This window comes from Thermobia domestica, chromosome 17, assembly GCF_964235325.1.
Source record: "Thermobia domestica chromosome 17, izTheDome1.hap1.1, whole genome shotgun sequence".
NCBI classification, from domain to species: Eukaryota; Metazoa; Arthropoda; class Insecta; order Zygentoma; family Lepismatidae; genus Thermobia; species Thermobia domestica.
This window is the reverse complement of record NC_137470.1, coordinates 16722413-16750350: the sequence shown is the minus strand read 5'-3', so window position 1 is coordinate 16750350 and position 27938 is coordinate 16722413. Positions and strand designations below refer to the sequence as shown.

Here is a 27938-nt window from a genome sequence, read left to right as displayed (position 1 = left end):
TTTTTTTTTTTTTTTTTTTTTTTAATACTAATGTTTCCGCATTCGATCACGGAAATAAAGTTTGTATTCAATCAGGAGACTAAAGTTAAAAAAAGAAGACAGGGATAAGTTGAAAAACCTTGCTTTAATTTTAATATTGAAATTTGGGTTGTGGCGTGTTTTAGAGGGGTTATTCTCTGTACGAAATTTCATTCATAGTTTTGCAGCTAGTTGAAACAAAAGCAACCCAATACAAACAACCGAGACAAAAGAAGCTCCGCCTGAATCTGAAACAAGAAAAAGATTATATTGATGTCTGTGAGGGGAGTTTTGCTTTTATATTTTTTGTTATTATAGGATTCCAATTTATTTATCTTTTCCTGAGCGCGGAAGCTTTCTTTCTTTCTTTCTTTTTTTTTTAAGCCATTTATGACCATTTTTAGCTATTGATTTTAGTTACTTTCTCTCATTGAGTGTTGGGAACACTGAGGACGTGTTGTGCAGATCGGTAGTGGCAACTGTGTGCTGTGTCGTTAAAGTGCTGTGTGGAGGTTGTGGGTTGAAGTGGTCTCTATTGAAGTATATTACATTTGATTGTGACATTTACCAATTACTGTTTTTACTATACCCACTTTATTAGTTTGTCGATTTCTTATTACTTTTTACCTTTTGTACTAAATTCTATCTTTACCTGAATACATATTATAAACCTTGCTCAAAGTCTTTAGAGCCGGGAACATACAAAGGGGGGGATTTTATCCTCCAAGTGAAGTGAAGTGAAAAGGACGTAGTGTGATATCAGTGTTGATTTTTTCGTTCATTAGAAGTATTTTTTTGATATAAAAGTGGAACTACAATTCAATTATGGAGTTCTCATTCATGATAGAAGAAGTGAGTCCGAACACAATAGTTAAAATAAATAATAAATGTGTTCCCGAGGATTTCAGAGGTGATAAGCGAGACATTCGGTATGTATGTTGCTGGTACTTTTGACAAGCTGTTTGAGTAGTAGAATTTGAAGAATGTGTATACAGCTTTAGTTGTACAGCTTTTTTCTGTTTTTAGTTGTACATGTATTTTCAAAAATTAGGAAATATTTGAGACTTCGTTAGCTTTAATGACATTATTTATTTATTTATTTGGTTGGTATGTATTTGAAGGTCTTTCAAAGACGAGGCCGTTGAGTAATGTTCTACGCAAACGTGAGGCTCGAGTACCTTGTTTATTTGGTTGCTAAGGGGCTTTAGTCTTATGTTACTAAAGATCAGCTAGAATATTCTAAGCGTTGATAGAACGGCACTACTGTGTAAATAAATATATTTTCTGTTTGAAATGTAGTCGTATTTTACGCGTATATACAAGATTTTCTAAACGTTTCGTATTTACAGATGTCTCGTGTGGTAGGTGGGTCTTCGCCGGAGAGTACTTGTTGTACATCTGTCATTTCGTACTTAAAAATGTATAAAGATGTGCTTTCTTCAAATAGCAGGGTACAAATTTGCACCTCTGTTGGAGGCAATTTACTACTTTACCAAGAAATTATTCTCTGAGGAACTTATGTATGAGTAAGACAGAATTACTTATGGCTGATATTTGGCTCATTCCACGTCAAATCACCCACCAATTCAGATTTTAATAAATCTTCGTGTACTTGTTAACACTACTATGGTATGAAGACCTGTAAAAATTTTCTTCCGAAATCCTAATAGTTTGTGAGAAATACGAGACCAAAGGGATATAGTATACATGAAGCTGCATCAGTTCCCGAAGAAGAAGGACGCTCATACTTTTAGGGACTATTGACTATGTATGAATTTACAAAGGGGGTAACAAAGCGACTTTTATTTACTTATCGACTGATACGAAAATAAAAAAGCACGTACCTGTACTTTATATCTGCATGTGTGGTGCCCTTGTACTTTATCTATGACTGTGTGTGGGGGGGATTTAACGCATATCGCATGTCTTGTGCACACGGATACTTCTTACTATTGCACTACGTAGAAAATTTATGGTATTTTATGTAGAAGTTGTAATATAACACAGAAGAAACTCACATCAGGGGGTTCTCATGTATACTATTACCGTCTCAAGTAATCACTAAGTATATGTATTGTTTGTGTTGAAATGTGTGGGGGTTCAGAGAAGCGATATAACTAGGCTAGAAACTTGATTCTTGAAATTATATATATATATATATATATATATATATATATATATATATATATATATATATATATATATATTTATTTATTTATTTATTTATTTATTTTGTCTGTTTGCCAAACTATTAATATAATCAAAGTTAATTTAATGTTACAATTGAATTAAATTTCCAAATCTACAGTCCATTATCTTTCAAATAAAGTAGAAATGAAGGTTATATAACATTCAAAGGGAAGCCAGTGCCAGATAAAAGTCCTGCCAACCAAACTTAACCTAACAGTACAAGATTTTAGTCATAATGGAAAGTTTTGTATGACTTGAAGAGTATACATTTATTTAATATATTTGTTGATATATGTATCTATGGTGTCAAAGATCTTACGTTTGTACTTGTTAAATATACAGCGTGTCTCAAAAGTTCTCTGACATACGGTAACTGTTATCATAGTTACAACAAAGTAATAGGAAAATCAGTTTCCAAATATGATGTTTTCAATCTAAAGTGAAGGATTTTTTAAAATCGGACTAGCCGTTTGGGCTGTGCACTCTTTATGCGCCCAATGTTAAACGAAAATGCAACGTTGCCATTAATAGACGGGTTGGGGGAGGTGGATCAATTTTGTAAAAGTATGGTGAATAGGGGTCATGTTTTAAATGGGGGCTGGCCATCGACACGTTAGCGTAAAAGACAGTAACTTCATTCACTTATGTTGTGGGCCCATGTAGATGACATTGTTGTATTTTCGTTTAACATTGAGTACATAGTGTACAGCCCAAACGGCTAGTTTGATTTAAAGAATTTCTTCACTTTAGATTGAAAACATCATATTTAGAGACTATTTTCCCTCTTACATTTTGTTGTAACTCTGATAATAACAGAATTACCCTATTTCAGGGGACTTTTGAAACATCCTGTACACAAGGACAAATGTTTTTTTCATGAGCACCCGAATAAAATACTTTCTCCATCTGAAGTTCTAAACTCACTGTTATTTTTAGTTATTGTGTAGCTTTCAGTATTTGAGACGAAGTGAGATTGACCGAATGTGCAACTGTGGGAGGGGAGTAAATTTCATTTCTTCATCTCAGAACTTTCAGCTGTGAATGTACACGATGCATAATAAACTATCAATCTAATGCAGGACTAGTTACGGATTGAAAATCGTTTAGTTAACGCGAAGATGCAAGTTGTGTCTTGAACTATCAAGTTGACGTGAAAAATCTTGTCTGAGCAATGCGAGTAGGAACATGTCTAATCTAGCCTGATTCTGCATTGTGGCCGTAGAGTAACTTGTTCATTTCGGTTTCAGCTGTGTTTCTGTGCAGATGTTTATGTCGTGTTAAGTGCTTAAGACTGAATACTTATTGGGGTTGCTGCAAGACAGTGTTGTTCATCCTGTCAGGTGATAATTTGGCCTACAACGATGTTGCGAAGTGAATTAGGACAGTGCAGTGTAGAAAAGGAAACTAAAGGTGAATGCCACAAAACACGGGTGGTCAAATTGCATTGTATTATCAGTGCATCCGAGAAAGAATTGTTATCCCAAAGGAGTGGAATCAGTTCTGATTTTTTAACTAGTGTTTCTGAACATCATAAAACATATTACTTGAAGTATGAACATTATTAGACAAGTTGTTTTGATCCATTTAATTGCCACAAAAGCCAATCACTAAGGTTTTGCGAAAAGTAAGTGTTGATTTTGCTAATGAAATTAATAAAAACATTGACTCTGTAAAGGCAATTCCTGGACAAAAGATATGCGGTAATTGCAGAAAAAAAACTTGGGATTTTCTTTAAATGCAAAGACGTGGGCGGATTTAGTGAACACGATGTATCTGTTTTAGAAGGATCTGTCGCAAAAAATGAAACTGTATAGCATCTTAATGTCTCACTTACACCATTAGGGGAATCACCTCTAAAATTCCATGCCATTCCGTCACACAGCGAGCCTGCATATGCTAGAAGAAAGCTTGACAAGTTATGCTCTGAAAAGTAAAATAAGCAAAGTTGTGGGAAAAGAGGATTCTCTAAACAAGATTCTTGTAAAATTTCAAAAGATCTGAAACAAAAGGCTCATGATATGGATCAACTTCTTGATTTAATAAAGGCCAAACTCCAAGGTAAAATCACTAGAAGAGAAAAAGTACAACTGTTAACTTTTGTTCCCTCATCTTGGAGCAGGAAACAGATTGTCGATGAATTTAATGAGTGAATATGCCGTCTGGCAAGCAAGGGAAGTTCTGAAGAATAATTCCTGAATTGAGAAAAGGAAAACAGCTGAGTTAAGATATAATTCAAATAGTAAAGAATTTCTACGTTCATGATGAATATTCCAGAATTCTACGTGGAAAATCGGCGAGTATTTAAAAAAATGTGCACATGGAGAAGCGATTATTACTTGGGAATTATACTCCTCATTTAAACATAAACATCCCAACATTAAAATTGGATTTTCTAAATTTTGTACGCTACGTCCTAAGTGGTATGTATTAGCAGGTTCTGTTGGGACACATTCCATATGCGTGTGTACAATACACCAAAACGTTATTCTCCTACTGCATGCATGTCATATAGAAGAGAGGTATCAAGACTTGATCCATCATCTGGATTGTTCTGTGTACAGTCGTGACTGCATGCTGAGGCATTGTTTCGAGTGTCCCTCTAGTGAAAATTTGAGGCAATTTCTGATTGCAAAATTCGAGGATTTTGATCCTGGAGAGGAAGTAACATATTACCAGTGGGTAATAACGGACAGAACAGAATTGGTGAAAAGTATTGTCACACTGGACGAGTATGTGATAATTTTGATACGAAAGCTTGTGCCACATTCATTTATTTCCAAAGCACAGTCACAGTTCTTAAAGGACAGAAAGAAAAATCTTGAGCCAGACAGCCGTCGTTCTGATGGACTTCAGTGAAAATTATTCCTACATAATTCAAGACGAAGTTCAAGGGTATCTATCACTGGTCTACTGATTCCTGTACCCTACACCCAGCTGATCCCGTCTTCCTGGATCTGCATACCTGACTGTTTCTAGTTTGTGTGTGATATCAGATGACTTGGAACACGATGTCGCATTTGTTTGAGACTCAAACAAATAACTTTTCTGAAAGAGCAATTTCCATGTCAAAAATGTAAATTACTTTAGTGGTGGACTTTTCTGCACAGTACAAGAATTGTAAAAACTTCATGAACTTGTGTTCCCATTATGAGGATTTCTCCTTAAGTGCATCATGGTCATTTTTTGCTATAAGCCATGTGATGGTATTGGTGGGACAATTAAACGTCTGCTTACTAAAGAAAGCCTTCAAAGATGTTTTAATTTTTTAAATACGCCAGAAAAAGTTTTTACCTTCTGTAGATCTCGCATTGAACATATAAATTTCAGATTGCTGAAAAAAGAAACTCTCAGAGATACACGCAAAAAACTAGAAAATCGTTTTTCTGGTGTAAAAACATTTCCTGAAACACGATCATATCATCAGTTCCCTCCTCTAAGCCAAATCTCGATTGGGACAAAGCGAATCAGTGCTGATCCAGATTTCAGTTCCATTTTTCATTTTACTGAAGAAAAGACATCTTCTCGAGTGAACATCGCGGACATCGTCACTAATTCGTATCTTGCATGTGTTTACGATAACCATTGTTTTTTGGGTTAGCGTTATGTAAAGATGAAGAGGAAAATGAAGTCAAGTTTATGCACCCTTTTGGACCGGCTCCATCCTTTTACTGGCCTTCTGCAGGAAAAGAGATGTGCCATGTTCCGATGTCCAATATTATTTGTTCTGTGTGCGCCCCTTTCACTAAAGGTACTGGAAGAGTATATTATTCCTCAGATAAGGAGGTTCAGTTTATGGAGGAACAATACAGGCTGCGTTCTGATTAAACGAAGTAGCAAGTTCCTTCAGTCTCAAATAGTGAAATCCAATCACCGTGATTGGCATATGCTGAGGTAAGAAATTGATTTTATGCACAAGGAGTTTTGCATATTTTGGTTACAAATTTTCAATTTAATGTAGTGGAAGAGTTAAATCATTATTTTCATTTCTTTTTGAAGACTAAAATGTAACTGTCGTAAATGTTGATAAAAAGATGTACGAAATTGTTTTGATCTGTACTTTGTATTGGTCCTGTTGTTTCTATTTGTAAATTACGTTTATGAAAGTATTTCTTCTCAATCGAAAAATAATCCGGTACTGCCCCCTACCCGGACTGTCATATAGCCTTCATTTCTAAGTTATTTGTAAGATAATGGACTGTAGATTTGGAAAATTAATTCAATTTTAACATTAAATTCACTTTGATTATATTAATAATTCGACAAACATTTTATTTCTTTACTAGCAGCGTTCACCCCGCTTCGCTGCGGTCACCCCGGAACGCAATAAACGTTGTTACTTAGATAATTTTTACTTTTTCGCTTTCAAGTGATATGATAAAAACCATAGAAGATTGCATTAAATGTTAACATTATATCGCCTGTCATTTATGTTAACCCGCCCCGCTTCGCTGCGGTCACCCCGGAACGCAATAAACTTTGTTACTTAGATAATTTTTACTTTTTCGCTTTCAAGTGATTGCAGTAAATGTTAACATTATATCGCCTGTCATTTATGTTAACCCGCCGAGTGACACGGTCATGCGGGTTGCATATAAATACGTTTATTTTTACCTATGATGAATAACTAACAAAGGATTTGTACGTTATGGACACTTGAATGGTCAATTATCTCAAGACACTGGTAATTAAAAATTAAAGTGATATGATAAAAACCATCTAGGGTCCAAATCCTAATAACCCCCCAAAAATAAAAGAAATTGGTTCAGCCGTATTAGCGTGATGAGGGAACAAAGGATTTTGTACGTTCTCTTTTATATATAAGATTTTTTTATGTAAAATTTCGAAAGTGAATGTTTCTAGCCTGGTTATCCCGCTTCTCTGAACCCCCACACACTTCAACACAAACAACACGTATACTTAGTAATTACTTGAGACCTGTGTGAGTGAATCGAGCAATAATATGCCAATACCTTGCTTGCATCAATGGGAATAACACTTTACAGATGACACGAAAAGCTGGCGCGTTGGCCTTGAAGGGTTAAACGAGAATTATTAACCGAAGCATTCAAAAAACCACTAATTTTATTTTACAGTCTCTTAGAACATACCTTAAGGTTCAATTTTTAAAAACGAGCGGCAAGGTAATTGGTCCGCCTCACAGCGATAATGAGCATTACGTAAAATTGGAAATTTACACAAAGAATTTACTATTTTGAAGTGCAAGGGTGAATTTTTCACCCTTAATATACAGCAATCTTGATGTTGTTTTTCTTATTAGCTCTACAGACTTATATAAACTTCGGGTAGAAATTTCCAAGTGATACATTGCGTAGATGCTGAGATATGAATTTTTGTATTAAGCTCTTCGAAATATTAGATGGCTTCGAGAACGACCGGGATACCTGAAATTCTGAAACTTTGGTCTCGTATTTCTCACAAACTATTAGGATTTCGGAAGAAAAACTTTATAGGTCTTCATACCATAGTAGTATTAACAAGTACACGAAGTTTCATAAAGATCAGAATCGGTGGGGGTGACATTTAGAATTTTTTCTGGGTGATTTGGCGTGGAATGTGCCATTTAGTATCTCCTCCAATCTTGCACATATAAGATTTACAATGTGTTACTTACTTTACAAAATATAGCAGAGCTAGGGACAGCTAGAGAAGGGAGTTAGAAGCCCCCAGGGCCCTTGTACTTCTACCTTTATCACAATTTAGACAAAAACAAGGTACTTGGTTCTGGAACCATGAAACGAGTTGGAGGAGATACTAAATGCCATCCTTACTTATTTCTACAACTTAAAATGGCATGATTTTAAACTATTGCTAAATTCTGGTCTCAAACTGGATTTAAATTGGGGTATTATTTAGTTTCTACTCCAAATCACTCGGTTGTGACTCTGGCTCACATAGTTTATTACGGTTCGTTATTTGTAATTGTGATTAGCATAAGTGCATAAAGCATCAACCAAACTGCTAGGCGGCCACTAAAATGCAGGAATGCTATTTAACCCAATCACCACAGGAACGCAGCAGGGACGCTCAAGCGGTAGCGATGGAGTGCGTCGGTAGCGAACAAGCGCTCCAGCGATGGTGGGTATGCGCTCAAACGAAGTGGATCACTTCGGCTCACTATAAGTCAATACCGGCTCCGAAGCCATCGATGGGTTTGGGAAGGATACTAAATGCTATCCCAAACAAGGGTCATACAAAATAATAAGACTTAGTGCGTGGAAAATTGCTCGTGATATCCCTAGTGAGAGCCAGTGCTTGTTCGGACATTCAGAAGACATTAGCGTCCTTTTCGGATCAAAAAATGCAATATATTTCAGGCAAAAATTTTCTTGTAGGCCTTATATCTCGAGAAGTACATATAGTGTAACCAAACCAAAACTAACAATTTACTCAGTATTAAATGCTTATTCCGTAAAAGATATGAAAATACGATTTACTGGCCATTTAAAAATTTTGTGGTCCCTGATCCAAAGAATTCAACATATTTCATTCAGATCTTTTCTTCTACGCATTGTATCTGGAGTACTACATATAGTGTAGCCAGACCCAAAGTATTACTTAACTCAGTATGATGTGCTTATTCCGTGAAAGATACGAAAACTCGACTTAGGGGCCGCTCTAAACTTTTGTGGCCCCTGATGCAAAATCTAATTATTGGACCAGATCACAATCTTTTGATGCATTTTTTGGATCATTCCTTAATTTCTTGTTCTGTATCCTCATAGTTGTTAAAAGTTAAGACAATGTTGTAATAATATTAATAATAGCAATTTATACGCAGTACTTGGTCGGTGAATCTTTCCTTTAGACAGTTCATTCATTTTTTCGATTCAGTAATTGATTCGTCCCGTTCAGAGATTTGGTTCAGTGTATTCCGGTAGTAATCGTTGATCGAACGGTGCAAGAAGGGAATGAAATGTGGCGCGAAGTTGAATTGTATGAACATTTTAGATTGTGAATGCTGTTTTGATGAGTTATTTTATCAGGAATTTCCCTGAGTTACTCATTTTAAATTGTCAACTGAAGTTTGCAACGCAGAGTTGTTTTAAATTTTACGTGTGTTAGCTAGGATGATTTATTTATGAGGCGTGTAGCAGTATTAATTCATCTGTATAATTTTTTTTAGGAATGTTGTAATATTTTAATTTTTACATAGGTTAGTGGTTAGTGTTTGAGGAAATATTAGGATTACCCCTCAAATGAATAAAAATTCATGTATTTCACTTGCTTTTGCTACAAAAATTCCGATATAATGGCTAGTTTAAGGGTTGTTTTTTTTTTTTAAATTTTGTTCTTTAACTTGGAAAGTAAAATGAAATCTTGAAATTTTACGATCCCACGATAAGGCTGATATTTAATATTTTCCCCAATCTAAGTAGTAGGAGTAGTGGAAGTAGTAGTAGGAACGGGTTAGAAGCCCCGCAGAGGTTGGCTGGGTTCTGTTCTCGATATAAAATAGGCAAATTAGAGAGTTGGGGGATATACTAAATGCCATCCCACGATTATGCTAGCTAGGCTAAAGCAGACGGTGATGATGAGAAATAAATGAAACTGGAATGAAGAAAGTGAGAGGAAACGGATAACCTCGAAAAAACCTACGTACACTGTGTCTCTACCACAAAGCTCACTTGGCGCAAGCTTAAATCGAATCAACGGTCCCACACACCAGAGGTGAACGCTCTACCACTGAGCCACCCCGGCCCTATAACTTGCTCGAGTTGGTTGGAATGGTGGTTGGTGGTGAAAACACTATTATTTTCAACATTGAATATTTGAAATATTAGACATACAAAGGATTTAAAAATGCATGGGTTTTTCTTTCAACGGCTGTTCGACTTTGAATTCAAACTCAGGGTGTCTATCGGTCACGAATGTCAAGAAAAAGTCACGAAATCAGAAAACGGTCATGAAAGTCACGAAATTTAGCTTTTGGGTCACGATTTTTTTAAACTGTACAAATGTAAGTACAGGTTGGAAAATTTTGTTCTACGAAACGTCAAAATTCACCACCAAAAATGTCTATAGCCGGCTTTAGACGCTACCAAATCGCAAGCAAAGTACGCTTCTATCGCATGGATGAAAATTTGGCCTAATTTGCACGCAAATTCGCTCCTGAAAATGTTAGAAATTTTATGATTTGGTAAAGGAAAGGTCACGAAAAAGTCACGAAATTTCATTTTGGAATTTTAGTAGACACCCTGAAACTGCATGGTATTGTATAGGAAGGATCAGTGTGTCGCTCCAATTATGGTACAGCTCCGAAAGATTCACGATGCTCACAGAAGGCAAAAATAAATAAATAAATAAAAATAACGTTCAACCTTATTAAGGTGACGACCACTGGTGATTTACCCTACTTTTAATTTTATCTATTCCAAGTTTTAGCTTTTTTTGCCAAACACAAAATATTGTCGCAGGAAACTATTGCTTCATATTAAATAGTGAAGATCCTAGATTGCCATGTTTTTATCCTCATGGTAGAATGAAAATGAAATGTTTATGTCCTACGATTATGGAGGCTAGGCTAAAGAGACGATGATGATGAGAAATGAATGAAATGGTGGAATGAAGAAAGTGGAATAAACGAAAGAAGCCCGAGAAAACCCCCACACACGGTGTTTATCCACCACGAGGTTCACTTGGCGCGAGCTGGGCTCGAACCAAGGACCTTATGCACCATAGGTGAGCCCTCTACCACTGAGCCACCACGGCCCGGTTCGTAATCAAGGTTTGAGATAAATTTTAACAAGTGTAAAGGAAATGTCCGATGATTTTAGACTTTTTCGCAACAATTTCAGCGTTGCAAAGGCAATATTTTGTATCGATTGATGATAAAGCTTTGGTTAGTGTTTAGATAGACTTCAAGAGAGGTCACAGCTACTCCAACTTCAACAATATTTTTTCTGTACTTACACGTGTGGACCCACGTAGCGTAGTCGCTAACGCTGCCTTTGGTGCGAGCGGTCTCGGCTTGGATTTCCGGTGGGGACATTCGATCATAAAGGTGTAAGTTTCTCCAGGCCATTTATTTTAAGTGAGGTCTTCTTGGGTTTACCTCATTCACACTGGTCAAGTGCTGGAATTGTACCCTGGGTAGTGTGATCTCCGAGGGACGTCAGCCTGGTGCGTGACGGACTACCATGGCAGATGCAGAAAATCCAGAAATCTGATTCCTAATCCTGCATTTGCACATTACAGTTCGGACAACACAGGGCCATGACGATATTGTTTATCGATTCATTATCTGATACGATTAAATTAATTTTGAGAGCAAAAGCTGTTTCTGTATCTTTTAAAAAGTGAGGGATTCCTTCTACCGTGTAATCTACTCCTCGGATCATTGTTTTTACTATTTTGAAAGCTTTTGTAGTTTTGCGTGTTTGTTGAGGACTAAGCAGAAAAGTCGTATTATTGAGCTGTTTGGCCTTGGGCTCCCAAATCACACAAAATTCATGGATGTTATGTATCATCCTCGCCTTTCAGTTCATTTCCAGTCCTCTGCTTTGATCTAATGGGCAAAATCGTATTTAGTGACGTAACGCTCACAAGTAAATAAAACTGTCGATTTCAAGGTCTTATGTAATTCAGTGATTAGCGAGTTTTGCTTGTATTTCACATTAATGTTGTATTGACACAAAGTAAACAATGTATCATGGAGTCCATTGTAACTTTTAAACTGATAGATAGATAGATAAAACAAATAGTTTATACAGTAAGAAACACTTCTGGATGGTACACCATATGGAAATTTACGGCAAAAGTGTACCGTCTAGAAGTGTCCCTTACTGTAGCATGCAAATAACAAGGAGGTAAGGGGGCTGTTAAACACTTTGAAATAGGCCTACCACCATAATTTCAGGTTTTTGTATTTATTAGTTTCGTAGTTCGAAGGGCGTTTTGAATAGAAATTGTCTATCTGTAAACGAGCTTCGATGTGTCTCCTACAAGCTTATAACATTATTGGTGGTTCGATTCCTGTATACGGTGCGAAATCTTTAACGTGTACCGAGTTCGAGTCTGCACAGTTTCTGTCGGTGTGTGAGATTAAGGTTTCTGATATGTTATTGTCAGTTTTCCCGGGGCTATTCCAGTTGCACGTCTTCCATATAGCCTATGAGAATACAATGTTACACAGATCAGTATCGAATTCGCTTCAGAGCTGTTTTAGCGGCAAGGATCCCTGCAGCGCCATCACCCTTAATCAACGGTGATAAGTGTGTGTGCATTTAATGTCATTCTGTGCTGTTACGGGACCGCATTGGCTATGGTAGAGCGTTCATCTCTGGTGCTTGGGGTCCCTAGTTCGATCGTAGCTCGCGACAAGTGAACTTTGTGGTGGACAAACACCATGTGCGTGGGTTTTCCCAGTTTCCTCTCATTTTCTTCATTACACCATTTCATTCATCATCGCGGTCTCCTTTAGTCTTCCGGCATAATCGTAGGACGTAAAACTTAATTTCGTTTCATTTTCATTCTGGCGTGGGAGTAAAACCGTGACTATCTGGAACCTTTACTGTTTATAATGAACCAATAGTTTCTAGCGACGTTGTTTTCTGTTTTGCAAAAAGAGAACTCTAAAAATTGGAACAAAGATAAGGACGCACCGCCAGAAAACCCGTTCTGAACTGAGGAAGGTGGGAGAGGTCAAGGAATAAATCGAAACCTGATTGGCTTTAGAGCAGAGAGCTGGGTGATATTTCGTATTTATATTTCGGTAGAATTAAGATAATAGTTAAAAAAAAAGTAATTGTATTCTTTGTACATTTCTAAATATGGATATTGATTTTTGTCATTACAGCGTTGTTACCGATCATGTAGCGACTATTTTGAATGAGATGGGCAGAGCATCAGCGATCGCTCAGGGCCTGCAGGGACCCATAACAAGTGAATCTCGAATCAGGGAATCCAACCATGTGGTGTATTTGCTTCTGGATCATGAAGGTGGAACGAAGTAAGTAAAGACTCGAAGAAATCGGTATCATATGTATTACAATTAGAATAAGTCACTGTTAGGAGTATTTGTGTCACTTTTACTGTCACCGGTAGGAGTATTTGTGTTATTGTCAGAAGTGTGTCACTGGTAGGAATGTCAGAATTAGTCTGTCACCAGTAGGAGTGTGTGTCACTGTTAGGAGCATGTGAGTCATTTTAGACCAGGGATGCAAATAAGCAACAAGATTTTATTAGCCCACATCCCACAATAGAAATAATTTACTTACCTTCAGCATTTTAACTGTGATATTAAAAACTCGCCCGCATCGATAAATCACTCGCCTTGGGCGAGTGGCCGAATGATTTTTTTTTTTTTTTTTTTTTTGCATCCCTGCTTTAGACAAACAATGCCATACAATTTGTTGCTTAACAGTGTATTTTTATATATATTTGCAGAACATATAAATGAAAAATCTATTATATTTAGCGTCATAAACATTTATTTTTCTCTAAAAGTGCGTATGATAATTTATCCTCAAGCATGTCTTTTTATTCATCACAATGTGAGGCACTACGTCGATTTTTTATATATATGCACAATGTTATTAAAAAAAATTCTAGAGTTAGGTATATTTTGGGCTCTGTTTCATTTGATCATATCCTGATCACTGAAAGTTGAGGTGTAATGCACATTATATTACTGATGACGTAGTGTCTCTTTGTCTTTATCCCGTTTCTCCTTTCAGTATTTAGAGAAGCATAATTCGATCGCAGCGTAGGTTGATTTTCATACTGTTAAATAGTCACACTTTACAACTAGCAAATTAATAGAAGTCTCTATCAGTATTAGTTATGAGCTACGCATTCTTTTACTAGAAACAACATTCTACTTTGTTATAATTTAAATGTTCTTTGCTACACATAATCCAAACATATTGATTAAAGCGAGTTCTAACAGTCCCACCCTGAAGGGAACAAACTGGTTCATTTTACAATTATCACTATCTCTTTGGAACCAGTGGACATAAGTGTGCAAAGTTTGGGTTGTGGTGGCTTTTGGCTTCATAGATATGAATATGCCATTCCCTTGTACTAGCGAGACTGAAACTGTTGTCCGCTAGCACCGTCGTGGCTTGGGACTTTCCTGGAGGAGACGGGGGCAAATTTTAATATTTCGTCCTTCAAGAAAAATGAAATTCGGTGTATTATTTAGTTTCTCGTGCAAATCACTTGGTAGTGATTACGGTTCGTTATTTGTAATTGTGATTAGCATAAACACAGTGTAGACATATAGCATAAAAACTAAAGTGCATAAAACACGAACCAACCTGTGCTAGCTGGCCACTAAAAAATCACGAATGCTATCTAATAAAGCTAGGACAGGAGTGCAGCAGGGGGCCCGGTCGGCAGCGAAAGGATGCGTCTGTAGGGAACAGGCGCTTCAGCTACGGTGGGTATATGCATAAACGAGATTGTTTACAACTATTCACTATAAATCACAATACCGGCTCCGGAGCTACCGAGGGATTTGGAGGCGATATTAAATGCAATCCGAAATTTGGGACCCTAAGAATTTAAAACCTTAATATTTTCTATACTTCTAGGGCCGGTTGGTGGTTTACGCAAGTAGAGCCCCCTTCTAAAGGAAATATATTTCGTTCTGACGATGGGTCAGCAGCAGCACCTTAAATTATTTCACTTCTTCTGAAAATGGTGTAGTCAGTCCTTTTTTCACAAATTGAATTGTTAGTATGTGTGTTAAAATGTAACACAAGCTAAAGCCTTAAGAAATATATATTATTTCTGGATCAGTAACAGCATACATTTTACTGAAATAAGCCCACGTCTTTTTTTTATCATGTAAAACTATTCCATGGTTTATTTATACGTTCATGTTCTTATCATATCAGAAGGAGTAAGAATATTTTATCTCGAAGTGGAGCGTTCTTGAACGGCGTAGAATTTAAATGGCGAGATAGTCTTCCCCCCTTCCAAACACACACACGCACAATTTACGGCACTGAGAGGTCTGGCCTTATATATCAGTCCTTCTAGATGAGGGTTTTTCTCAATAGTACTCGAATAATTTAACAGCACAAGTTCCCAGTCCCTCTTCCGTCTTACACATGACAAACAGAAAATGTCACACATGTGGTCTGTGACCTTTGCTTAAGCTAATATGCATTTTCTTCTTTTAAACTACATATATCTGGAAATGAATCTACAACGATGTTTGTCCCAGCGTTTTTGAAAATTCCCGCTTTAAGGGTCATACATACACATTATATGGATAGGTGTGTTCCAACGTAACTCAGGAACACCCGAAGCAATTTCAACTAAACTTGGTACACGTATTACTTACAATCTGAAAAAAAGAAGTTAACTATGGGGATAAGGCACCCCTTCCATCTTTAGACAGTGAAGTGGCCCCGCGTACCGTAGTCGCTAAGTCTCTCGCCTTTGGTGTGAGCGCTGACGACTTCGATTCCCGGTGGGAACACTCGGTCAGGAAAGTCGAAGAGCTTTTTCACGCCAGCCATACTGAGTCACGTTTTTCTGAGTTTTCTTCGTTCACACCAGGCAGTCTTCCAGTGCCGTTTAAGTCCAAGTGAAGCCTCCATCGGCCCGACAGATGAGAAGTTAAACGTAAAATATCAGAGATTAGTATCATATCCATAGTTTTCAGGGTTTCGAAAACAGCTGAACAGCTTGAAATTGCTCTTGGAACATGGTACCTACCTCACGCTGGGTGTTTGTCCTGTCACTTTGCTTAAAGGGCGTATCCCGAGAGGATAAGGGGGTTCAGACTTTATGCTCAAAATAGAATCTCATTTGTGTGTGTGTGTGTGTGTGTGTGTGTGTGTGTGTCATTCAAATTTCATTGAAATACGTATTTTAACGGGAGGAGTGGGGGGGGGGGGAAGGTTCAAGTGATTTCACCAACTTATTCTTTCCGCGCGAAGAACGAACATTTTAGCAGCAAATTAATAAAAATAATACCTTCTGAGCTTCAGCTGATGGAGAGCTGCTACCAGCCAGATGGCACAGTTCGATAGGGTAATGCTTGAGGTCCCATTCACTAACGGTTTGCGGCCACGCAATGCAAGATCTGCATTTTAGCTTGGGATAATAGACAAATTCAAGAATTTTGAGAGTTCACTGGGATTTCTAACCCGGGACCCTGTGCACCAAAGCATTTAGATCATTGTTCAATTTCGGTTCAGTGAATAAGGGGCGATAGTGATGTATTTCAACCAACAATGGCGATATGTTTAAAACATTTAATAATAATTCAAAATTTCGAATATAGTGGTATATGCTCAAAATAGATTAGCTGTTAGCTAACTCTGTAATCTTGATTGGTTTCCTTTTTTCATGTCCTGTTTTTGTAATTTCAGAGGAGGTGGCACAGTTGTTGGAATGCTAAAAATGGGGAAGAAAAGGCTGTTTGTCTACGATCGAGCAAATCATCATCACGAATTGATTCCACTGTGTGTACTTGATTTCTATGTTCATGAGTCCAAACAGCGTATGGGTTGCGGTCGAAAACTGTTCGATTACATGTTGAAAGTAAGTACTTATTGTATGAATAGTTCCCCATGTTATTACTGAAATGTCGTGAATTTAAGAATCAGTGGCGTTCATCAGGTTGAGGAAGTAATGGATGTGAATAATGGCTACTAGTACAACTTCAGTTTGGAACTAGTACGCTTAAGTAACTATTCAGTATGAAAATAGATTAATTGGAACGATAATTTTCTACTAGCCGTTCCCTAAAGTCAATCACATTAAGTTACCTATTCATTTAAGTTTGTTACCCACAGGCAGACTTTAGAAACCTGGCCTTTGCCTTGCAGTGCCTCAAAAATAATTTTCAAATGTATACCCTTTAATGAGGAGCACGTCTTTAGATGCAATAGAAAATGACTGTGAATTGGGAGAACGTTTACAAATGTGGTTAATAAAAAAAAATAAAAAAAAAATCCTACTCTGGAAGTGCGTCTAGTACCGTAATCTTTTGGAACTATGAATGGTATAGTTCTGCCATCTATAAATAGTACGATCTCCATACCTATTTATTTAAAGCAGCAGCAGACACGCTTCATTAAACGGTTAAAGTAGCCTGAGTTTGTTAGTTTTCTTAAGTTGCGCGAGCAAATTAGTACTTTAAGAGTTTTTTCCTTTTTGGTTAATGTTGCTATTGTTTCAAAAATATATAAATACTGGCTGAATCTGCGCTCTCTACACAGCGTATCATTTACATATGTGCATGAATCTCCTTGTCATTCCACACAACATCTGTACATGTCCCTTTACAGACACAAGTGAAGGACTTCTTGATATAAATCGACAAGGGACATCTTACAGGGGATATTTTCTTTTCGATTTTTTTTTCAATATCTCGCACAGTTAGCAAGATTTGAGCCTACTTCCGGTTGGAGTTATTAATTCATGTATGATCAGTGTTTTCTTTTCTTGTATACAGAATGTAATAAGCAAATACATTACACAGTTATAATGTCAGTGATAGATGGTGTTCATTGGGCAAAACACTCCAAACAATATTCATCTTAAACTCGAGAAATGGTTATCATTAGTTTTTCCATTTTCATTTGGCCATAAAACATACGCCTGAGAGATACACAACCCCTGTATACAAATGTATGGTATTGGTATGTGTAACTGGTAGGATATGATACTTTACTTTTAAAATTTGAACACTTCCAGTGTACCCCTAAAATGTAATAAACATATAACGACCATGTTTTTTAATATTCAATTAGAACTGAACAATCTATGCAAAATTTGGAATCCATCAGTGAAAATGGCATCCTTCTAGAGGCTATGTTTCCCGAGAACTCTGTCGAAAGGATTGACCACAAACATATGAACCTTCGTAGCATTTTGATATATAGACTAGCCTTTCGCCAGCTAGGGCCTCCGCCCCTATACCCCCCCTTCCTCCAGCATTTGCTCAGCTTACGGCCTCGCATCTGTTTTATGTATCGCTTTGCATTAACAGTGAATTTCGTGCATTTGCTCTTCATATTTCCTGAATTTTCTCAGCTGGGGGCTTCGCCCCGCCTTTGCTCGGCCTACGATCTGCACCTCTTGAATCCACAATTGTACCGAATCTCAAGTTTCTTTTCGTATTTCGAATATCTAAAAGATAAGATTTTGTATCCGAAGAAAGCGCCCATTTAAATAACATGGGAATTTCTACAGTTTCCTTTAGACCCCTTAAGAATTAAAAATATATTCACTTTTGGCAATTTCCGTGTCGGTTACCCCGGAAGGCTACTATCATGCCTAATTTCATCATTCTAATCTTGTCGGAAGTACCCAAACATTTTGGAGTGTAGGAAATGTCCCATATAAATAACATGGGAAAGATTTTTCAGTTCTCCATAAAACTACTCTGAAGTTGGAAATTTTTATTTTTATTGATTTACTTAGGTAGTGCTAACGAAAACGTACAAGCATACCGAATTTCAAGTTTTTATTTCAATTCCAAGTATCTAAAACATGAGATTATAGGTCAAAAGAAAGGCCCATTTAAATAACATACTGAAATGCTTCATCCCTAGTTTTAGACCCCCTGAAAATTAAAAAAAAAATGTCCACTTTTGACAATTTTGCTGTGATTTAATCCCTGAGAGTTACAATCATGCCAAATTTCAACTTTCCACGTCAACCGGAAATGCCCCTTTATTTTTTGTCAGTTCATGTTGTTTTATATATAGTTAGGAAATATTGTTGCATTCCCTTATCGTTAAATCTCTCAAACTTTTAAACTTAGAATTTTGAAATTCTGTGTAAGTATTGTTCTTTCTCCGTAGACTGGAGGTCAGACGGAATGTTGCGAGATGAGATCCCTAAAAGGGAAAAAGAAGTCTTGAAAGTTTTGGCCATTTTGCAGATCTCAGACACTTTAGGCGTAGAAGCGTGAGAGAACATAGTGACGGTTTTTGATGGAAAATAGAATTCTGAATTAATGCGAAAATTTGGTGCAGTCGTTCAGGTTTGGAGGCAAAGAAAATTAAAAAAAAAGACTATATGGTAATTACAAAACGTATCACAATCAAGAGTGCAAGAACGTTGGAAATTTTATAATTGGATATACGGGAAGCGGTCACTAATTTTCGAATCTTTTTAGGCACCTTATGCGAATATGAGGGAGCTAGTTCCGGCGTACGTTGTAAAATAATGTAGTTCAAACCAGAATGGTGACCGTTGTCATTTGCACACAAATAACGTTACAAACGACTGCAAATCGCGCAACTTTCTATGAGACTAACACTCATGCCGTTATTTTTTGATGTATCTTATATTCATGCCATGGAAATAATTCCAAGGTATGATGTACAGTAATGTCCTCTGCAAATAATAGTTGCAAACCACAATGTTGACCGTTCTCGTTTGCGCTTACAGACATTTCCGAAAAAGTAAAAATATCTGCACTTCACGCATGTATGAAATCACTCACTGGTGATTTTTTCTAACAACATTTGGCTCCTACTATGTATCTGTCTACTACGTATAATATACCGGATTTGTGCGAATCTTAGGCCCCATTTTTTTCCTAAATATTGGCTTGAAAAATCACTGTGCCGTCCACAATCGAGATTTTTTCCCCTCTGATAATAAATCGTCAATTTAAAAATGACATGTATAAGTGTTTTCTGGGTTGAAATTAATTCAGTTATAAGTTACTGCAGTTACTTTTGTAAACCATCAAAGACTTAAGAAGAAAATAGCAGAAAAACCTGCCTTGTTCGCAAAAATTGCCACCTTCGTTGGGTATCGGTACCACTTTACATTGGAGGGGGAGAGGGAGAGAGAGAGAGAGAGAGAGAGAGAGAGAGAGATCACTTAATGCTTCAATCAACAGGAATACGTATCTTTGTCATACAGTGTATATACTGTATACGGTGCATTTGTATACAGTACCTGTTCTTGAAGAAAGAAAAGCAACTTGTTTAACAAAACTGCGTCAGCTTGTTTGTACCCACCCAAATCACGCACAATCACTTCCACCATCTCAGCATCACCAGCATCTGATTCTTCACCCTCGCTGGACAATCCAGAATGCTGCTCAGTCACTATCATAAAGAAGGCCACCTTCAGTCCCATAAAGATTATTCTAAATTCCATTTGTGAAACTTTTCATAAGTTCCGATCTTGACCGCCAAGCAGCCAAAATCCAACGACACAATTCTCACACACATTCACGTGGCAAACTGCCTCCTGGCGTCGAAGTTGCTTTGTTCATGATGTAATTTCTATAGAATTGTCTTACTAGCTTTCAATGGATGATTGATACATCCAAAGCCGAACTTCTTCTTGGCTAAGCGGTTAGCGTACGCGCCTTTGGCGTGGGAGAACCGGGTTCGATTCCCGGCGGGAGCTCATGTGGTTCGGATTCCACGTTAATGAGTAGGTTCATGTCTCATATAGCGTCGCTGCTGAACGGGACGTTAAACTCAAAATCAACTCAACACATCCAAAGCTGCAACACACAACTTTCTCGTAAATTTAGTAGTGCAGTCTATTCGAGATTTACTTTTCCAATAATTTCGGGTCAAAAGTTTAGGTGCGGCCTATATTTTCACAAATACGGTATACTAACGTTAACTGGAAATAAATGCTTTGAAAGCAACAAAAATTGGTCGGAATTCAATGTTGAGGGTTACTTCAGGTATATTGTTTAATTGATAAAGCCGCTCTTTCCAGAATTAGCTGTAAGTTGATGTCATGAAAGTGCAAACCGAAATCATCTTGTGAAATTAGTAAACTGAAATAAGATAGCTAGTACCAACATCACCATTTCGCACTCAGGAAATGATATATATTTTCCCAATGCCTCAGAACAACTTCAAGTAAAGGATCTGTATTCATTATGTGTAAGTTTACTGGGCATACAAATAGAATTATGAATATGAAAAGGAAAACTCTTCTGTGGTTGGGCTGGGCGAAAATAAATATTCCATTTCTGGTTTCCGATTTGAAATATTATAATTAAGCTTTGCTTCAGTACCCTCACCAGATTTTGGTTTGGGTGAAATTGAAGTATGTAATTAATGACAAGTCATAATTGATATAAAATGCTAAATCATGAAAAGAGTTATAGAATTGACGAAATTATAGTGCATTTCAGATTTTGCAAAACATATCAGCCCAGGATAGATTCGTTACTTTCGTTGATTTCGTTCGTGTCAATGAAAAGATGGTTTAAGCGGCATGAAAGAAAATTTGTACATCTCAGTCAAATACTGAAGGACAAAGACAGCACCTCTAATAACACTTTTCAATGTTATTTGTGAGCAAACGAGAACGGTCACCATTCTGGTTTTTAAAGAATTGCAGAGGATGTAGTGCACATTGTACATTGAAATTAGCCCCCTGGCAGGATTGTTAATGGTAACGGAACTGAAAATATTTTGGGTTCCGATAGCAGAATCTTAATAAAAGCTTTACCCAGAACCTAAATACATTTTGGCATATTGGTTATGTTTCTAGAACCGAAAACCACAGTGTTCTGGTATCAGAACCTAAATAAAAATGTTAAGTTGATGCGGTTCCAAGTACAGAACCGAAATACATTTGTAATCAGTTCTGTTTGCGGAACCGGGAACGAAAGACTAATTGAATTATGCTTTGAAACGGTTTGATTCAAATAGATTATATAGTAATTAGTTTTCAAATCGTGAATGGTAATCCCAGGTAATATAGTAACATCTTCGAATATACACTGAATATTAAGTATTCGGAGTGTGTTTGCAGTAGGTCGGTTTGGATACGTGAATATTCAGGGAATATTCGGTAAATGTGAGAAAGTAATAGTTACCTAGAGACAGGGGCGGTGATTAGGTGGGCAAGAAGGGGTAGTTGCCCCCCTAGTTTTTTGAAGTGATCCCTTAATGTATATAGTTCCATTCGGAAATGTAAAGATTTTCTATGTATTACTGGTTCATAGAAAAATGGTGCCATACAATATTTACCGCTGCGTGAGTACGTATTTGTCTTTCCCATGGAGTTATGAAAGCTACAGGAATTGCGTTTTAATAGCAATTAATATTGCAATTGCGTATTTCTTCAAATGTCGTAGCATATGCTTATAGTATTTACTGTCTTTCACTTTTTGAGTAATAACATACATTTAATGGCTTATATGAAATTAAAATATGTTGTTCATTAATACCCAGTTTTAATATAACTACTACAAAACAAGCCTCATTATTCATTACTATGATTAATATTATCCTTTTTATTTATTTGTTTCGCAAGTTTGTTATTAAATAATCTGATCACACAATTTTCCAGACAGAATTTTGAGATGTTCATGAGCAAGGAATCAAATCTCTTCTTACACTTTCGTCGTTTAAGAGTACAAAGGGCTAGTACGTTTAAGAGTACAAATGATTGGCGGATTATAGTCCTAGGGTAAATAGAGATGTCTCAGGAAATTTTTTACCTGAGATCATGGTCTTTTGCGGTAATTTGGGGCATTGTGGGGATTCTTGATAACATTTCTCCCGCCCTTACTGTTAAAGATAGAAACTTGAAATTTGGCACACACATTCAGTCTACCAAGTACTATTTATCAGATTTTTTTTGAGATCTCTACGTTCACACAGGGCCGTTCCAGAAGGGCCTAAAGTGTGAAAAGAAAATCCCCCCCCCCAATTTTCCTTTTGACATCATTTTTCCCTCTCCTGGTATATGGTATGGGCATGCAAGTGGTACCATTTGAAGAAAATGAGGTATGAACCATGATCCTAGGGTGAATACTGACGATGCAGTAGCTGCTTGACTGAAAGTCTAAAAAATACCCCAAAAACCCAAGATCCCGAGAGGAAGGATCGTCAGCAACACTGTTTTTTGTACTCGGGAAAACGCTTGGTACGATGTTTTCTTTCGCGCTTATAAGTGAAGAAAATGTGAAATTACCGTGACGAAATACATATCATCACACGTTATTCCGAACACAAACGTGGAGCTGCCTGTTCCTAACATTCCCGACTTCCCTCCGAAGCATTGGATGTCCAGTGTTGTCAAGGTTTACCTCCTGCCTACTTTGGACCCTTCTTGAAATCAGGGTATATCTGAAAACTCTATGGAAAACATATCTGAGAATTACATCCTGTAGATAATACCTTCTACACCTATTGACAATTGATGAAATATGCACTTTTGGATTGTGTATGCGTGGCTTCCTTTACGCTAAGAACCACCATCCACAGTTCCTGTAATTCTAAATAGGACCTCTGGAAATTTGGCTATTTCGTGATTTTGGACAGCCTTAGCTCTGAAACTATTCACTTTTCGCCATAGGTCCATATGAACTTTTTATCTTATTTTGATGTGAAGAATCACCTCTTAGTTTGTCGGTATAGTTCATTAACACCCTGTATATATAATATATGAATGCTTAGTTTTACTGTTGTCCGTGCAACTGAACTAACATTCGAAGAGATAAACCGGGTTTGCTCTTTAGTATACTTAAATTCCCAAAGAATCATATGACGAATATGCATTTTTTCACTCTTCAATTTAGGGGTTAGGAACAACAGTTTAATGTAACGTGCACCACACACATTTGTCAGAACACGAACTGAATCCCTATCTATCTAGTGGAAGCAAAAACTCATTTGTACCGCTGACTCGGGGTAAATGCACTCTCCACACAATAGATTCTACCTAGCTCCATCGGAAGTTATGACTAAACCTATTATATATCAAGGAATAATTTGAGCTTTTATAAGTAGAGGTAATCACTTCTTTTTTTTTTTTTTTTTTTTTTTTCATTGTATTATATGTAGACACGAATTTAATGGATGCTGGAGCACAGACCTTGAGAAGTGTATCGACGAGTAAATCCGGAGACCCATTTTCAATTTGTGGTCCAGTCACACATTTTGCACTCCGTAAATTTCATTGAATTCCCGCCTATTCGGAAAGTGCTATGAAGAAAATATGTACACTCATGTCCAAAATGATTGTCGCATATCTATAACTGTCATCTTGTAAGAATATAATTTGATAATGATTTTGCAGGATACTTTTAATACTGTTACTATGTGGATAATCGAGAAATAGAAATGTATATTTGTAGTAAATTTCATAGGAAAAGAATTATAAATACGAAAATTAGAATAAGCAAAACAAAATGTTGCTAAATGAATAAGAAAGTTTTATTTTCGTTATATTGTTCTTATTTACTGTTCTTTTGGCATGAAATTTGCCACATATGTCTGCGATTATATATATACTAACATTATAAGAAATACCGGGCGAATTCGTTATCAAATTATATTCCTACAACTACATATTTATAGACATGCGACAATTTTGGACACGAGTGTGCTACAGATACCAAAGAAAAGCTGCAGCAATCGAAATCTGTTATATGAAGGTCACAGGGAATTCAATCTTAATGCTACCAACAGATGTCATCTGTGTGTAGCGGTGTTAGGGTATCAGCACACGTAAGTCTCTCCACTATGGGGGTCAGTTAAACTGAATAGTCCTAGAACGCTCTCCTTATTCCCTCGATCCTAGTGGTTGCTAATTGGAGAGAGCTTTGTCGCCTAGGACGAAACCGTAATGACATTTCGGCGACAGTTATACAGTACAAGATGGCCCAAAAGTAGGTATACACCCTTGCATTGATCAAGTATAACATTCTAGTTGATGGGTTTATTTGTTTCGGCTCTTCCGAGCTTAAGATGTAGGTAAAAACGCGTTAAGAATAAATAATAAACAAACACGGATAACAATAAGAAATGATACAGAATACAATGAGCTGATCAGTACGGTACTGTATACCTACTTTTGGGCCACCCTGTATTGTTCTACAAACCTAGGCACTCACCTGTCTTTGAAGAGTCTTGCAGTCTTACCTACAGTTGAAATTGAATCAAGCAATTTTCTTAGGCTAGTCGAGATGTTTATTTAGCTCTCAAATATTAGAATTGTGTGTACGGTTGTCAGGAAAGTAAATTGGCTGACCAACTTTTTGAACAAGACTGTACATATTTATAGATCACACAGTTGACGCTATTCAACGCCTTTCCAGTTCGTCGATGAAGAGATATCACTCCTTTAATAGAAAAGTGACAACGGAAAGTCATGAACTTTACAGGAGAGAGAGAGAGTTGTAGGTTTACACTTCTTCAGGTTAACATACAATTGCTCCCAGGCGGGGAGAGTAAAGGATAGTTGGGATCACGGAAGACATTCAGCGGCACCTTATCTCGCGATGACATCTTTGGCCTTTCTGTGAGTTTGTGATCTATAGTGCTTCTATTCCTTGCTTTGTACTTTCGTCTCTTAGTTGTAATTGTACACCGTGGACTCGTTCATAACACTGCTCTGCATTTTCAGTCAAAAGTTCCTATGATTTTGGTTTGAGTATAGTTTTCTTATAATTTTGTGGCACTGATTACAAATATAACATCAATTTTCCCCATCACGTCATGTTTTCCTAGAAATGTTGAGGTATGTTTATATCAATACGTACAAACTGCATTATAATGTAGAATACATAATATATGGTTTTCATGTACATACAGTGGTTTCAAAATGACAAAAGTAACTAAATACGCACAAATACAAACAAAAACCATAGTTGACTCAAGTATGTACGGTCAGAAACAATATTGTGTATAGGTTGGAGGTACAAGAAACGATAGCTCCAACCTATACTTAATATTGTTTCTAATTGTACAATTAATCATACAAATCCTCTTACTTATGAAACAATTTCGTTCGTTTTGCCATTTTCCAGGAGTTACAACGCATGTATTCTCCCTTTTCGGCAAGCATAGTCGGCTTAGTCGGCTATCATATTAATGGTCCCATCATCTTGATATATCTTATCAATATCCTTTAAGTCCTGATGAAAGCATTCACCGTGTTCTTCACTATAAACACCAAGATTGTGGGTAATTTTCTAAATGCGCATGTAAACAGTGTAGTTTGACACTTATATTACGCCCAAGATTTCAAAGATCTTGCAGCAACTCTTCTACAATATGTTCGTAATAACGACTTCTTGTATTACCCAGAAAATTTTTCACAACATTCCTGAAGCTTTGCCATGTCCTTTTCTCCATTTTGGTCATGGTATTCTCAAGGTGGGGATAGAGTAAAATTTTTGAACGCTCCGCGAATGGTTCATGTTTAACAATCTTCACGCTAGGTGATAGAAATTTTTGGGATGGCCATTCTTTCGTAACCCAATGTTAACCTTAGCACGACTGTCCCATTCGCAGAGATAACAAGGATGTTTGATGTAGCCTGATTGAAGTCCCAGCGGGAGGCCTGGAACTTGAAAATCGACACACAGAAGCCATTGGTGTTCTTTGTAGTTCACACAATCCAGCACTTAACATTTCATGTGTCTCTTTCATATGAACAGAATGTGCATCAGGAATAGACCCAAGGACATTACCATTATGAAATAAGATGCCTTTCAAACTTTATTTCAATGAATCGATTAAAAAAAAAAAAAAGCATTGTAAGTCACAACAAACAATTCTCTAAGTCTTGCTACGTCACGGCAGTAAACCATTGGTACATGTTCAATAAAAAAGGCTCATATTATCTTTGCCTATACCAAGAGAAAGTAGTTCCCGGGTAAAAGTAAGTTTTGCGCTTTGAGTCTTCAGATACAAATCACGGATCAAGTCATTTAGTTCTTGCTTTTTAAATAGTTGTGGTTTATCACTGTCACCTGGTATAAATTCACCACTTTCTGAATGTGTCATATCCGGTTTTTCTTCAGTGTCAAATGATTTATCAGAAGATGCACTAGTAGTGTCAGTACTCATACTTGACACAGTTGCCGCGGCAGTAACTCATTTTACACAAAATAACATATTACTTCAGCGAATAGTTTTATCATCCCGTTATCTTATCTGACTGTAAAGATATCAATACATCGTAGAACTTGCTCATAGTAAAATTGTCAATCTTCTAGCAATTACTAGAATATATCCATGTTTTCTAGTACTTTTTCCGCATAGACATAAGTACTTTTTCCACTAAACCTTGATTTTTGACGATGTCGAATTCTCAAGAAACCTGACGTGATAGAGAAAAACTGATTACATATTTGAAATCAGTGCAAAAATCCAATTCAGAAAATGTTATTCGTTTGAAAACATCAGAATGTATGCAGAGTGGTGTAATGATTAGTCTTCCCTTATCCATAATACACTGATTACCATTGCTGAGCTCAAGCATTTCCACTGTAGCCTCTTTTCGGTCGTGCATTTAGAACAGTGTCAGGAAACGCGAGAGCCTTCGGGTGGCAATCATGTTCAGCTTATTGTATTGTATTGTATTGTATTGTATGTGCTCTTTGAGGTTATCAATCTTGATACCCAGGCAAAGTGCTCATACTTTACTCGTCATATTACATATATCCACTTAGTTTTCTAATTTGTCATAATTTTTCCGAAAAAATGAAATGAAATCCTTAACTTTTACGTCCCACGTTTATGCCGGTTAGGCTAAAGGAGACGGCGATTATGACAAATGAATGAAATGGTGGAATGAAGAAAATGAGAGGAAACGGGAGAACCCCGAGAAAACCCACGCACACGGTGTTTGTCCACCACAAAGTTCACTTGGCGGGAACAGGGTTTGAACCTGGGACCCCATGCACCAGAGGTGAACGCTCTACCACTGAGCCACCGCGGCCCCTAATTTTTCCGTAGGTTTTCTTCCACTACTAATCACATTCTCATCGCTTGCATACACATTTTTAACAC

General features: G+C 37.0%; 1 protein-coding gene across 3 annotated transcripts in view; it reads left to right on the top strand.

Annotated features, from left to right (window-relative positions):
* Nucleotides 1-459: 459 nt before the first annotated feature.
* The window catches only part of LOC145674564 (alpha-tubulin N-acetyltransferase 1-like), a 152827-nt gene continuing 125348 nt past the window's right edge, over nucleotides 460-27938 (top strand). Inside the window, exons 1-3 of one of the 3 annotated variants that reach the window (XM_081744749.1) lie at nucleotides 460-947; nucleotides 13025-13177; nucleotides 16557-16728. In XM_081744749.1, the coding sequence (XP_081600875.1) occupies nucleotides 844-947; nucleotides 13025-13177; nucleotides 16557-16728 (429 nt within the window). In that variant the 5' untranslated portion in view covers nucleotides 460-843. The remainder of the gene's footprint in view (nucleotides 948-13024; nucleotides 13178-16556; nucleotides 16729-27938) is intronic. The other 2 variants (XM_081744750.1, XM_081744751.1) reach the window with 2 other exon arrangements.